General features: G+C 44.9%; 1 protein-coding gene across 1 annotated transcript in view; it reads right to left on the bottom strand.

The window, feature by feature from the left end:
- ATG2B (autophagy related 2B) overlaps positions 1-16,195 on the bottom strand; it is a 1,039,004-nt gene that overhangs the window by 21,531 nt on the left and 1,001,278 nt on the right. Inside the window, exon 41 of the mRNA XM_085626438.1 lies at positions 14,766-14,915. Within this exon, the coding sequence (XP_085482564.1) occupies positions 14,766-14,915 (150 nt within the window). The remainder of the gene's footprint in view (positions 1-14,765; positions 14,916-16,195) is intronic.

Below are 16,195 nucleotides of genomic sequence, written 5' to 3'. Positions count from 1 at the left end.
GGAAGGCTGTCACCTTTTTTTGTCTAGAAAGAGGCACGTATTCTCACAACCAGCTTATCTGGAAAAAAGGCAGTGTATAGAGGGTACAGAGACAGTGCCTGCAATTTGCTAACCTTCCTGGCCAATTTAATGGCCACTACAAAGGCTGCTTTGTTAGTCAAGAAATGCAGAGGGCAATTATGCAAAAGCACGAATGGCAAATGCATCAAGAAAGTCAGAACCAAGTTAAGGTCCCATTGGGACATGGTAAACGGTTTTGTAGGAAACATTGTGTTGGAAAATGACCCTCTCTGACTTTTCGCCTTCCTTCTCCTCTTTTTCTGATCTTGTAAAGTGGAATACCATAAACCTAGGGCCTGTAATCTAGATGCTACTAGTGGGCCTGCAGCAATAATTGTGCCACCCACAAAAGTAGCCTTTCAAACCTGTCTCAGGCCGGTCATTGTAGGGCCTGTGTGTGCAGTTTACGGTCACTACGACTTGGAATTTAAAACTACTTGCCAACTACTTGCCAAGCCTTATACTCCCTTTTATCACACGTCATCCCTAAGGTAGGTCCTAGGTAGACCAGAGGACAGGGTACTGTGAAAGTAAAAGGTGAGACATGTACTGGTAGGTTTTGCTTGTCCTAGTAGTGACAGCCACCCACATTTGGTTTTCCACTACTGTGAGACCTAATCCTCTCATAGGTTAGAATTAGGAATTGCTTAATAACTTTTAAGCTGTAATTCCTGATCAAAAAGGAATAGCTGCTTCATGTTTTATATCTTTGGAATGGTTTTGATAACTCCTCTTTAACGATAAAGTTGTATTTAACATTATTATTTTAGAAATGCCACATTAAGAAACAGTCCCCTATGAATAAGGGGTTCCGTCCAATTTCAAGGTCAGATAGGACGTGTGAAACATTTTATGAACAAAGAGATCTGCCCACCTAATTTCAAACCCTGCTATTTATTTTTAGCAGTGGAAGGACCAATGGAAGTACTTTATCTTGGTCCTGGCTATTAAATTGCCATTACCAATCGAGTCCTTCGTAATCCAAGTTGAGCTGAAAAGAAACAGAGCAGTGAATATGTGTGACTGCCTCTTCTTATCTATACTTCTGAAATCACTGCAGCCAAGGGGAGTGTGAAAACAACTTCATAAGATTCACTGCGTTACGGCAGGAACACTATTGATACAAAATCATTTTCAGAAAAAACTATGCGAACAAGTCACTGGCACTGGAGACAAACGATCAGATTTTAATGGAGCACCCTGAACAAGGGAGATAACGAAACTTGCAACACTGTAATTAGAAGAGAAAAAAAACACCCATAGTGAATCAGATTGGTGTAATGTGATGCTGTACACTTATTTGATTAATGTAATTTTGAATGCCTTGCATTTGTTTTGAGTTATATGACTATTTGGTGTATCTACTTGACATGCATTTAAATGTTTAAAGAGTTATGCTAAAAAAATCTAAGTAATGGCAATTAAATAGCCAGGAAATTAGGTGGTCAGATCTTTTTGTTCATAAAACATTTAGAAAGTGGGCATTCTCTGCTCTTACTGCTCTGTGTGCCTGTCTCCAATACAAATCTTGGATGGGTGACAGATACAATTTGTGCATTCCCTCTAGACAGCCACAAATACAGGAAGGGTAGGTGTGACAGAGAACTCATCTGCATTATGATAGCTCTTCCTGGGTAGAAAGAGAGGGATGAGCTGGCACACTTGAATAGGTAGCGTCCTGTTTCCCACATAAATGGATGATAGTCTGGAGCCAGGGCTGGAAAGAAAGTACCTCCGTGCACTTTAAAGACCCTGCTTTGAAGTCACCCCCACTTCAAAGGCACAACTGGGTATAAGTACTGGGCCTCTGACCCTACGAAGATAGTACACTACTGGACCTCTGAAGAACTCTGCCAGGAGTAAAGAATGCTGTACTACAAGGATTGCCACTCTGCTTGCCTGGTGCTCTGGAAGAACTGCTTTTCTGCTATGCTGTGCTGCCCTGCTGCAATCTGATCCCTGCCCTGCTGAGGACAAGGACTGGACCCATCTCACTTGAAGCCAGAGTGAGTTCAAGGGCTTGATGGCTTGTCTCCAGTGCCGAAGTCTCAGGACCGCCAAAGACTTCCTTCAACCCAACCCTACAACAGCACCTGGACTGTGTCATCTGCAAGTCCTGCCCTGTCAATCCAGTTCTGGGCCCTTGAAAGGTGATTTCTGTTGCCAGAACCATCAAGATCGATGCAGTGACGACTTTGCGCTGATTGGAACCGACGCATATCCCCTCGAAGCCTACTCAGGAGCTGATCGACAACATCGCTTTGATGGACTGTGCAACTCGACAATGACGGACAGTGCAGCACGACGATGACGCAGTGCCTGAATCGTAAAGGGGTTTGCTGATGTAGCCTTCATCGTCTTCATGGATCAGAACCGACGCATCGAGTCTTGGTCGTCGATGCTTGCTCCATACTAGGTAGTTTTTCATCGGGACCTGTGTGAGTGCTGTAGCTGGCCTGCCTTCCATCGCGGGTGGCCTAAATTTGAGATTCACCCCAGTCCAGCATGACCTCAAGTAACCCTTAAGAGCTATTTGACTCTAAGCGCTAAATCTTGATTTAATCTTTACAAATTCATAACTCCGGTTCTACCTACTGAATTATTGTCATTTTGGTCTTGTTTTACTCATAAAAATATGATACATTTTTCTGACCATATATGGAGTATTTTCGTGGTGTTTCCTTTGTGTTACTTTGTGTGTGTGTGTGTGTGTTGCACACATAGTTTATACATTACCTCTTTAGATAATCCTGACTGCTTTGTGCCAATCTGCCAGAGGACGCGCACAATTTATCAGGGAGTGTGTATCTAGCTTACCCTGACTAGAGTGGTGGTTCCTGCTTGTACAGGGTGCATACCCAGACAACCAGAAACCCCATTTCTAACACATGGGTTGAAGGCCTTTGAGAAAACAGGCTACAACCGTTGACGTATACAAGGAGGGCTGGTCCAGCAACTGCAAGAAAGCTGATATGGCCTAAAGATACCCTTTTAACTGTGCCCAAAGCAAAGCCTTGCCAGGCTAACGAAAGAACAAAAACAACAACAAAGGTGCAGGGAGAGGATAATCATTTTTGTCAGCACACCAAGCCATGAATTAGTCCCATCAGCAAGCGTATGCCTGTCTTGGCTGAGGGATGCCTGGCTGCCAGAATGATATTGCAAACTTCTGGAGGGAGGTCAAAAACTGTCAGCTGCTGCTTCTCAATCTCCATGAGGCATAGTGTGCGCAGACTTGGGTGCAGGACTCTGCCATGCTTCTGTGACAGGAGATCCTTCTGAAAGGGGAGCTGAACGGTGGACCGATGCCCACAATCAGGAGTTCAGGATACCATACTCTCTGTATCCAATCCGGAGTCACAAGAATGACTTGGGCCTTGATCTTCTTTACAACTCTGGGCAGGAGTGGTCTCAGTAGAAAGGCATACAGGAGGCCTCGGTTCCACTTGAGAAGAAATGCATCTCTGACCGGGATCCACCTTGGACAGGCCAGAACGCAGAAGTGCTGACAAAGTGCGTTCTCTGCAGTGGCGAACTGATCTGACCAAGGTACTCCCTATTCTCCGAAGAGACCTTGAATCACCTCTGGATGGAGCAGCCATTCATGATCCGAGAGGCATCGAAAGCAGAGCGTGTCTGCTCTGCTCTTTAAATTTACTTATCTCTGGTTCCCTCTATAGGATTTTTTGTTGATTTGGTGTCATTTTGTTGATTAAAATATTCACTATTTGTATAAATCAGAGGGATTTTTATTGTATTGTCTCTCTGACATTTTAACTGTTTTATTACTTGTAACAAGTTACTTACCTCCAGTAACGCCTTATCTGGTAGAGACCGTAGATTCCTTACCTTACAATATTCCCCAGGTGTCAGACTGGATCTGGACATTTTTGCGCAATCCCCAGGTGGCATTGTTTGGCTCCACGTGGCATTGTTGGCGTCATCAGCGTCAGACAAGGCGTACGCGGTGCCTATATAGGCACCAGCCGCTGACCTCAGTTTTCATTGGTTTTCAGCACTAGAAGCACAGAGCCAAGTTGAGGGAAAATGATTAGTGTGCCACGTGAGGTCCTGAAGGACCTCTCCAATTGTAAATGACATACAGTTGGCAGAACTGAGAGAATGGGAGAGTCGGTAAGGAATCTGCAGGTAGATGGAGTCTCTACCAGATAAGGAATTACTGAAGGTAAGTAACTTGTTCATCTGATAGAGACTTCTAGATGAAGATTTCTTTCATCAGAATAGATACCAGAGCAATCTCTCCCTGGAGGTGGGTTTGCGGACTCTATTACACTAAGAAGTCCTATAGGACTGAATGGGCAAAATGTCCGTCATGCTGGACCTGACTGTCTACTCAGCACTGTTTAATAAATGTGTGCAGCTATGGCCACGTGGCTGACTGATAGGTATCCAGAACTGTGAACTCCAATGCAGTGGTAGCAGCTTTAGTTCTGATAGAATGAACTCTAAAACCCTTAGGGGGCTACTTTTTAGCCAGTGCATAGCAGATTTTCTTTTTAAAGGACCATCCCTATGGAGATGGTCCTTTCGTGAACTGCTTTGCCTTTCCTCACAAACATAAATCCAACAAAGAGTTGATCATCCCCCCAGAAATCTTTGGTGCGATCAATATTAAAATATAAAATTACAATGCTCTTTTTGGGTCCAGAGAATGAGGTCTTTCATATTACTTGGTAGGATGACGGGGCGAAAAAGTAGGCTGGGTAATAGGCTGTCCGAAGTGAAAATGTGCAATTACATTTTGCAAAGAGGATGACCTGGTTCTAATAACCAGCTTGTCTGGAAAGAAGGAAGTGTACGGAGCTTAATGTAAAGCACTTGCAATTCGCTAACCCTCCTGTCAGATGTGATTGCCACAAGGAAGACAGTAATGATGGACAGCAGTCTTAGAGGGCAGCTGTGCATCGGCTCAAAAGGTGAGCACATGAGGAAGATGAGGACTGAATAAATCGGGCATAATGAAGGGCGTAGGAGGAAACCTGGTAAATCTTTAACAAAACTAGTCAGGATTGTGGAAATAGCTGAGAAGTAACCCTAACCGTGCCTAAAGCAAAACCTTGATCAACAGATTTGGATACACACCAAGCCCCAAATTTGTCCGATCACCAAGCGTAAATTGTTTTTGTGGTGGGGTGCCTGGCTGCCAAGATGACATAATACTCTTAGGAAGGGAGGTCAAACACTCCCAGCTGTTGCCGCTCGATCTCCATGCATGTAGGCGGGAGTGTACAGGTTTGGGAGCAGAAACCTGCCCTGCTTCTGCAATAGGAGATCCTCCCGAAGAGGCATCCTGCTCAGAGGACAGATGCTCACGCTCAGGAGTTAGGGATACCAAACTCTCCTTGCCCAGTCTGGGCCACTAAGATAACTTGGGCCTGGATGTTCTTGATCTTCTTAAGAATTTGACAGGAGTGGAATTGGTGAGAACGCATACAATTGTCTTGGGTGCCACTAAATACAAAATGCGTCTGTTAAGAGCTGCCTTGGAAACTCCAGAGTGCAGAAGTGCTGACATTGCGCATTCTCAGCGGCGGCAAATATATCTAACGAAGGTTCTCCCCAATCTCTGAAGAGACCTTGCACTACCTCTGCAACGAAACACCATTTGTGATCTGCAAGGCATCAATGGTTGAGTTCCTCTGCTCTGGTGTTCAGAGATCCTGTCAGTATTGAACCACCAGAAAAATGTCCTGATGTTTCAGCCATGTCCAGAGACACAGGGCCTCCTGACACAGGTTTCACGACCCGCCCAACACTGTTTGTTGCAATACCACATGGCGGAGGTGTTGTTTGTCTCAGTTTCAAAATGTTGATGGGGAACTGAGACTCTGCCAGACACCAGAGTCCTCTGATCTCTACCTCTCCCAGATGGACACCCCAACCCAGAAGTAATGCATCGATCAGCACTGTGAGCTCTGGGTGGGGACGCAGTCGCTGTCCATGAGCCACCAATGGAGAGCTTTTGAGTTCCCCTCAATATCTGGACTAGATCAATGCTGTGCCCACTGGGTCTTCAAATTCCACTGCAGAGCCCGCATGTGCCAATGGGCATGAATTTCCAACAGGATGCAGAAGACGATGGAGTCAGTATCACTGAAATCTAGGATAGAGGCTGGAACATCGGAATCATAGCCCGAATACCCTTGACTCACTGTTCCAGAGGATAAGCCAGAAACTGAATTGCATCTAGAACAGCTCAGATGAAAGGAAGTGTCTAAGAGGGAGTCAGATGTGACTTTGGCATGTTTACAGTGAACCCCAGCGAATGCAGGTTTGCTCTAATCTGGAGGTAGGAGACAACTGCCTGGGGCGATCCCACTTTCAACAGCCAGTTGCGAAGTTGGGGAAAACTGGCACTCCTGACCTCCACAGACGTTCTGTAACCAACGCCACCACCTTGGTGAACACCTGAGGACCGTATTAACGCCAAAGGAGAGCACAGCGAACCTATAATGTTCTTGGACTACCATGAACCACAGGTACTATCTGTGGGCAAGAAGGATGGTGATATGGGGTAAACCTCCTGCACGTCCAACTCTACCATCCAGTCTCCATGGTCAAGGGGCAGATAGTACCTGAGCCAAGGTGAGCATCATGAACACTTCCTTCTTCAGGAAGTAGTTGAGGGGGCATGCATCCTTATTCGGCATCAGAAAGCAGTGGGTATAGCAACCATGACCTGCTTCTGATGCGAGTACCCTCTCGATGGCTCCTTTGGCCAGAACAGACAGAACATCGGGTTGCAAGATGTAGAGGTGGTCCTCCATCAGCCGATTGGAGGACGGTGGCAAAGGTGGCAGGATCTGTTGGAATGGGAGGGCATAGCCTCACTGGACGATTTGAACCACCCACTTGTCTGCAGTTATTTTCTGCCATTGGTGCAGGTGGCACCGAATTCTGCCACCAATGGGGTGCCGATGATGGAACAAGAGCAAATTAAAGAGGTTTTTGAGTTGTGATTGACGGGGATGGATTGAGATGACCTCAGGTCTGTGTGAACCCCGTCCGCGGACACGGAAGGACTGTGCCTGCTAGCCATGGTGGCTAGGGAGAAATGAATGTTGCTGATAGCCCCTACCGTAGCCATGGGAGGGGCGGAAGGTGGAGGGCAGTTGTTTTTGAGGTATAGTGAGCCCCAACATCCTACTGTCCTTAATTATTTCCAGAGGTGAATCTGCCTTGTCAACGAAGAGGCGAGTCCCATCAGATGGGCATGTCTATAAGGGAGGCCTCGACATCCTCCGAAAAAGCCAGTATTTCTCAGCCAGGCGCTGTCAAAGCAATGGCGCTGCCCAGCGAGTCGGTCATATCCAATCCGTATCTTATGATGACCTTCACTGCATCTCTCCTGTCAGCAATAGCTTGGGAAAGTATGGCCTGGGCCTCATCCAGGACCACAGCAGTACATGTGCAATCGTATCCCACACTGGGTAGAAATAACGGCCCGATAAGCATGCAGTGTTCATGGACCGCAGTGTCAGGGTGGTGGAAGGGAAAATTCTCACACCAAAGGTATCCAGCCCCTTGAGTTTCCTACGTGGTAGGGAACGCACCAGAATTTATCTGGCAGGTTGGGGTCTGGGCCACCATGCACTCAGAGGTGGGGTGCTGGGAGAGGAAGACTGGGTCCACGGGAGCGGGTGATGGCGGCAAGTAATGTGCTGTGTGCAGGTGCCTGTGGAGAGCTTGGCCCAGATCCTGAGCAGGACATCCATGAGGGCTTTGTTAAAAAGTCATAAGGGTTCTCTGGAGGATACCCCAGGCTGAAGCACCTCTGTCAAGACGTTAGTCTTGACCTCAACCAGGGGCAATGTCAGATTTGGGACCTCAGCCGTTCTCTAGACCACAATCGCAAAAGAAGCCCCCTTCCTCAGTAGCCACTGTGGTGGGAGAAAGGAGGCCAGCATCTGGTGAGGTGTCCAAACCACTGGCGTCAGCCAAATCCTCATACCAGGCATCATCAGCCATGGGCTCTGCTAGAGGGTTGGAATAGTCATAGGATCCTCAGATCCACTCCATTTGTGTTCCTCAGTGGGCCCTTCAGGGATATAAGACTCTCTCTCTGATTTAGGTCATGTGGCGCTGCAGCCGACATCGTGTAACGCCCGTCCGGCTCCCTATCAGAGTTGGGAATCATGATGGGGTCGGCAGCACCTGGAACGGTCATGAAGAAGGTCGCAAAGCCTTAGCCATCGCCGATCTGGATTCACCAATGGATCCTTAGGGGCCAACTGGTGCTGAGAGTGGACCCGCTGACAGTCGAAGACCCTCCTGAACCGAAGAGGCCAAAGGCGCTTCAGAGGGGTTCGGCTGTCCAAAATTGAGGCTCATGGCATAAAATTCACAAAGTTGGGTGGGATTCGCCACCAGCAATCTTTGGGAAGCGCAGGATGGACCCGTTGTCAAACACTGGCGGCACAAGAACAACCTAAGGGCAGGTCCTGCATTTGTGGTGTCGATCACTCACGTTGTTCAAAGAGTGGCAGCGATGCAGAGAAGTCAAAGAGCGCTTCGACTTCTTCTTATGGAACTTTGTAGAACAAGTCCTGTAGCACAATGAGGATCGTCGTAAGTGACTCCGGGAGCAGTTTTGAGACCGTCCCCACAAACAGGACCTGGAGTTGCGCAGAGTCACATGCCAAGCAGTCAAGAGCTTCATGGCCCATTCTTGGAGGGCCTTGGAGTTCATTGTCTGACACTTCGCGCAAGAACCAAAGTCGTGGTCCCTCTCCAGACATCACAGACACACTAAGTAGGGGGTCCGTCACCGACATCTGCCAATGATAGGCTCCACAAGGCTCAAACCTGGTAGGCTTCTTTGGGGACATACCGAAAAAAGGCACACTAGTTGTCAACAAAATGTTGAAAAAATCCAGTCAAAAAAAGACTGATGGAAGCTCGCCCAGATCCGCGCTGATGGCACGGAAAAGGAGGAACTGAGGCCAACCTGCTGGAGTGACTCCTATATAGGCACCGAGCATGTTACTTTCGGCGTGGAAGGTGCCATGAGGAGCCAAACGATACCACCTACTGGTGGAGATGGGGATTGCTTAAAAATTTCCAGATCCAGTTTGACAAGTGGGGAATATTCTAAGGTAAGGAATCTGCGGCTATGCTTTACACAGTTTCTTAAGTTAAGCCTGTCTGCTCTGTGCCATAGCTACAATGGGTTGAGCTCAGGTTTAAATTACTGAAGCCTTTACCAAACCTAACAAGAATTGTGGCATTATTACTTGTGATGGAGTAACACCCACCCGAACTAATAATCCACTTTCTCACACCATAGATAGCTTTGTAGGATATAACCATCGCCTTGATGATGTGTCTGCTTGATTGTACCAGGTCAAAACTGCCACTCTCTGAGACAGAGTCTTCTGCTTCACAGCACCCACAAACTAGAACTTTGCCCTACAACCTGAAAGTACATTTGAATTCTTCCACAAGTGTTTAAACACAAGGCTTCTGCCAACTAATATAGCGTTTGCTGATTGCTCTGGCTATCAGAGCAGCCTTGTATAGCTCTAGTGACTTATTTGCTAGTTTAAGGGCTTTCTGCATGATAATTTTTTAAGTATTTTAATTTCTTTTCCACTGTGCTTTATAAATAAATGTTTACATAACACAACAACAATAGGCTGGGTGATGCCAGCATCGTGATTTTAAAAGGAGCTTTTAATTGATTGGTTTATTATTTGCAAATGTCCCTCAACAAGTAATACATCTACAATTGTCACTTTATTGGGAACCACATTGTAGCACGTGACTCTCTCAGGGAAGTAAAGCAGAGCAATCCAAGGCCTAGCCTACTCAAGGGAGTTAGTGTGGGTTAGTAACCCTACCTCGTTGCTACACAACAACACTCAAATTATGGTCTAGTAAGTGCTTTTTGTTTAACAGAGGAATATTACTTTTATTACACAAACACTACTAAATATTATGCATTAAATCACAAATATATAAAATTCAGGTACATGGAGGTACCTTTGGTGACACCCTCATATCACATTACACCCCTAATAGGTCCTAAACCCTATAAACACAATATGCCCCTCCTATATGAAATGCAAAATATCAAGGTAAGGGGGACGGGGGTCATTATCATTAAGGTAGGGCAACTGGATTGGTCAGGGTATCACCACAGCAGGAAAAGCATCCATGTGTCATTTCAACACAGCATCACCATTAGAATCAATGAGCACAGTACCAATAGCCAGTTAATCTTTCTAAGTTAGTTGAACATTTCAACTCAAAACAAGCTTGGGCGTTCTGTCAAGACTCTTAGGCCCCAGTTGTTCCCTGGCCTGACTGGCTTTTCACCAGCACCGCAAGACAGCAAGCCTGTCTAGGGATGCCTTCACCAGGGGACATGCTACCACTAACTGCCCTGGGGCAGCAATGCCATCCAGCTCAAACTCGAGGCCAAGGGTTGGCGCCCTGCTACCCACCAGCAAAAGTGGAAGCAAGAGTGCAAACCATAGCCCCAAAGATAAAGCAGTGCCTACTTGGAGGCACAAGCATCCAACTACCTCTGGAGTTAATTCACAGATTGAGATCGCAACTATCAATGTGTCAGGAAGTGACAGGACGTGACAAAAATAGGCAAAACTAGGCCAAATCAGCACCACAAAGCAGAAATTTGCAGATTGAATCCCCTCATGGGCATTATGGGGCCTCTTGAAGCCCAGTTGATGATTATTTTATGAGCTGTTTAGCCCATTGTTCTCTTTTCACTTTTGCAGCCTTTTGTTACATACTTTGTTTTTGTTCTTGGGGGTGCCAGTCTCACTCTGGACACCCACAAGTGGAAAGGGACGTTTGGAGCCATGGGGGGAGCCCCTGTGGCCTCAGACAGCTTCCCCCACATGCAAACACCCTATGATCTGCACAGGAACTGGTATCTTTTCTGCTGTTCCCACTGCAGCAAGCTTTCCATCTGTTCATGCTGGTAGGCAGAATTTGTGATATGTCCCCTGCCCGCATGAGCGCAAGCAGGTAATGGAGAGCCATGCCCAACTCCCTTTGACACAGGCATGAGGAGCAGGCAATGCCCCTGCCTGTTTCTCACACTTTGTCACAGGAGATTGAGTTTCTGGGACATCCATGATAGTGCCAGGCCCTCGAGGATGGTTTCTCTAGGGCCAAAAGATCCTCTGGGAAGGAGGTCCCTTGCATGCCCCCTCTCAACTCAAAACAAATAAATGGGTTTTTATCGACACCCAGGGCATTGGCCCTTCTAGGGTGAGTTTAGGGAAACAGGGTGAGTGTTACATGCTCACTTATCTGTTTTATTCTATGGGGAGTCCGACTTCTGAGTCCTGATTCTCTGGAGGAAATGGGCAGAACTGATTTGCTACAGTGTTCCCTTCTCATCCCTCTTATAAACATGCAATAGAAATATTTTAAGAAAAACTCTAAGATCAGATGAACCACATACAGAAATATGCCCCAATGACCATAGGACATAATGGGATTTATATTTCGGCGGACAGGATATCCGTCACCGTTGTAACGGATTAACCAGTCTGCCAAGATCTAAACCAGGTCTGCGTGATTCAAATCTACATTTCACATCTCTGTGAATGAGATACTTTCTGTCAACATGGGTGACATTCTCACTGCTTTTGTATTAACATTTTTTTCAACTAATTTTATACCAATATTTCGCAGACGCTGCTTCTTCTAAGTGAAGGAAACTTGCACTGCGGCCTGCACTACCTGTGTTAATCAGTGTCTGTGTTAATCATTCCCAGCTGCTCTCTCTGTTCTGCTTGAGGGAAGCTGGCACGGACGTTGCCTGATCTATAACTATCTTGTCAATGTGTTAAGTAGATGTCTTGGACTATTGTTCTTCTGTGATGTGCTTGGTTTATGCGAGGAAAAGTTTCATTCCTGATGCTCATGTGCAAAAGGTATGCTTGCACTGCTCATGCTCACGTGTTACCAGTTGTGTGTGAAAAGAAATTTTACACCACTGATGAGCCATAGACCCACCTGTACTGAATGTGTTATAAAAGTGTGCACTGCTGATGCCCTATGGTTCCTAATCTGAGGAGGGCCTGCACTTCTATCTTCACGTAGTGTCTACAGAGAGAAGCAGGCACCGACTGTGGAAGCAGGAGCGGCCAGTGCGTGGATGAGCCAAACTATTACTTAATCAACAGTGTACTATTACTTTTAGCAGTGTCTTGTTCCTGCCACACGTATTCCTAGACTGCACATCCATCAGCATTCCATAACAAAATCACAAGTACTTCCAATACATTATTTGTCCACCCGGTGCTTTTCCTCTTTACCCATATGCATATTAGTGCCTCTTTAAACAGCTTGCACTGTACACCTCGAATGAACACAGCTGTGAACTACCATCTTTTCATTTACTGTCTACCAATATACCTGTTGTATCCGCGTTGTGTCCGTATACATCCTGCCTGTGATTGCATATATACCCCGTTGAATTGTCTGTGGGTCTTCTATTCCCAAACTGTTTTCTTAGCATTTCTCCTTAAGCTATAAAACAATAAAGACCTATAGACTTTGTCAGTGCTTGCAAACTGTTTAAAGAATTTGAAACAGTTACAATAAACTGTTTCAATACATATTTTCAATGCTCTTATCATCCCAGAGTAGGACTCAAGTGAGGAGCTGCACTGTTGCTAAAAATCTCAGATATTATTAACCTTTTCACAAATGCAGATCCAGAGCTCTTACTGAATACTGCTTTTCAGAATTGTGGGCACCCAGACGGTGCCCTAACATAATAACTCCTCGAAATCCCCATGGCGTTGCCTCTTTTAAAGGCGGCAGTGTCATTAAAAACAGCACAGCAATGGGATCACACTACAAGGTTCCTGCACGGCATGGACTCGAAAGTCCATGCCGCGCAGGAACCTCTGTGCATGCACACAGGGGGGCACATGGTATGCCCCACTATGTGCAAGTACTAGAGGTTGAGGCACAGAGGGGCTCAGAACGGCCCCCTCTGTTTCCTCTATGCCAGGGTTTTCATGGTGGTGAACCGCCATGAAAACCCTGGCAGAGAGCAAACTCATAATATGCTTGGCGGGACTGTGGATGTCCCGCAAAGCATAATGAGGCCTCTGACCACTGCTCCTACGCCTGTGATGGTGGTTCCCAGTGCGGAGCTGACGGTCCGACTGCGTGTGTATTCGGCCAGTCGGACCTCCGGTGCGGCGGTGGCTGGATCCTCCACCGCCACGAGTCTAGCAGTCCTCAGACAGCCAGACTTGTAATAGGGCCCTTAGTCTGCATTCCGAACATTCTTTTGTTTGCCAAGTTTTTAGATCACCACCGCCCTAGTGGAGATCTCTGTACCTTGACATGAGCCACCATCATGGCAGTTCCTGTTATGGCACAACATGTTTGATGGATGACTGCCATCCACTAACTTTCACCAACTTTCTGTTTTTCAGGAACATACTCTGAAGTGGGAGTTTGTTATTGAAAAAACTGAAATTCATGACGCCCATGCCCAAGATTTATTCCTGCCTGTGGGAGTCATTATTTGTTTTGTTCTAGCCCTCTGTAATCGACAGATAAAAAGGGCATTACACCGTCAATCCTAAATAGGGTTGCAGTATAATGCCCTTCCTCTGACAGACCCTACTCAGTTGGAGGAAGCTGTCCATCGACTGAGCCAATTGGTGCTCTATCGAAGGAGAGCTGCTGACCCTACAAACACAAATAGGGTAGGGAGACCCTGGGAAATCGTTAATATCGCTAGTTTTTTAGCTGCTACAGTTAGAGCAAGGAAAAGACGGAAATAATATGAGTGCGGGTTATGGGTTTCGGCTTTTTATTATCTTAAAATTCGTTAATGAGTCTTTTTATACTATATGTATTCTATAATATTAGTTAGTTCTGGCATTTCATTTTTAATGTATAATTGACTCATCTTTTTAGTATGTATTTTATATATGTATGTTACCTATGATGGATTTGTGTAATATTTGGTTCTATGTGATGGGTATTTTAACATGCTTTTATGGTTTTGAATAACCGATTAAAGTGGTTTTGACTGACTGACTGGGTAGGGTGACCATCAGTTTTGTGGATAGGGCATTCCGCTGCATTTGTGATGGATCCCAAATCAATTCCTTTACATCTAAACACCTTCCAATGCATTGGGATTTGCCCGAAAAATCGACGTTGTTTGGAACAGTGCTAATGCTGAGGTAAGTAATAGACATCCAAATCTACCAGTACACAGAAGACAAACAATGAAATGTCAGTAGGCCATCTTTGGGTAACGTTAGCCATTGAGGAATTGATTTCTTTAAACCAGGCACTTTTGCTTTAATTTTTCTCTCAAATGTTCAGTATGTCCGTTTTGATTATTTTTTTTTAGATTAACAGTGAACTTTCTGGATCAGTTTATATTTGTGTGATTTTGCCATGCTAATCCAACTTTCATTCTGGGATTGTAAAAGTGTTGCTTGGTGCCCTCTCTAAATAGTTTTCCTTTTAATGTCTGTACAGTGCTCTGCTAACTACTGGCACGTACTGCATTGTTAATGTGAAGAAATTAACTGTCTAAATACATGAAAAAGGCTCCAGTTTACAACACCTTTTTTGCTCTGCAAAACAACTCAAAATGAGATATAATTTAAGCGTCTGGTATGGTCTTGCATTTACCATACATAATCTACCATCCTACTGAATCTTACCTCTTTCACAACAGTGTATGCCTTAGCCACACCCTCCCGTAGATCTACTGGCTGATGGGCCAAGCGATGATGAGAAAACCTTTTTGTCCTGTTTGCCTCAATAGGACTCAGACCTGGAGACACCATGTCATAAGCTGTTTCTGCAGCCGCCTGTTGTGAATAGCAAAGAAAGGCGAAATCAAACTATTTTTAATACAGCTATTGGTGCATTCAATATTTCAATTCTAATAAACCAGGTTTAAGTTAAAGCAGCATATCTAAAACAGTAAATTATAGATAGGGTATTAAAAGCATAGGTCTCTCAAAGGAACAATGAAGTTCAAGAAGGGTTTCCGAATGTATATTCTGTTTTAGAAATGTACCTCGGTTGTTTTTGATTTTCTTATTTTTTAATTATATTGTATAGTGTATATTTAACAAGGAATACCCTATATACCCACGAGACCAGGGTCAATATATATTGTCAGAACAGTAGTTATGTGGGACTCATTCAAACCGGAAACCTCGTCTATGCGTTACAGGGATCCACAAACTGATTCCCATTATGATTAATTGAAATGTGAATTTGAAAAATAGAAGCACAGGACAACCTTAGTTTCAGTCAAGAAATGCAATAAACCAGTTCATATGCAGTAAAATGTGACACCAGTGAACAGTGCAGACGAAGCAGTGCTAAAATTGTGAATGTATTTACACCACATATAACATAAGACACTGTACAATTCCCAATTATTGTCTGTGTTATTTAGAGCAGTTGAAATCAGGGCAGTTTGCGCGAATTCACAGTCCTAATTTGCTACTACCGTTAATACTAGGGAAACAGTTTATATTGAATGGGTCTCCGTGCCCAATAGTTTGATGGAAGGGGTACCTAAACGGTCTAAAATATTTCACTCTATGTCTTGTGAATTTGTAGTCTCCATAATGAAGCGCTCCTGAAATTTAGTCCTGGATCCTCCTGCTATAGGACAAAGTGTGTCCGCCGCATTTATCTTGCTTAAGTTCGAGTTTATTTGCATTTGCGGGATTTAAGCCTACAGCTAGCATCCTATTCGGAAAGTGTCAATCAATCAAAATCAGAGCAAATAAGTAATAAGGAATACCATACTCCAAACTTCCATAAAGAAACAATGTATCCTTTAATAAATAATATATAATGATCGAGTCAAAATAAAGGAATTTAAGAGAAGGCCTGTACAGCCTGAACCAGTAGTCACTATGCCGAAGATTTTCAAACTAATTAGAAAGTGCAGGCCCTCTACCTGCAGTTGATGACGTCTTCAAGTGGTCTTTGGAAGTATTACCAGCATTGTGCAGGAAAGTATCTTTCTTTGAATTTGTGGTATCAATAATAAATAGAATTTTGGTACTAAAGTGGAATTCCGCATTTGATTCCATTCAGCACAATAGTTTTAACTGAGTTTGACACA

The sequence above is a fragment of the Triturus cristatus genome, chromosome 9 (assembly GCF_964204655.1).
Source record: "Triturus cristatus chromosome 9, aTriCri1.1, whole genome shotgun sequence".
In the NCBI taxonomy this organism is placed as follows: Eukaryota; Metazoa; Chordata; class Amphibia; order Caudata; family Salamandridae; genus Triturus; species Triturus cristatus.
Note: the sequence above shows the minus strand (reverse complement) of the source record. Positions and strands in the feature narration are given on the sequence as shown.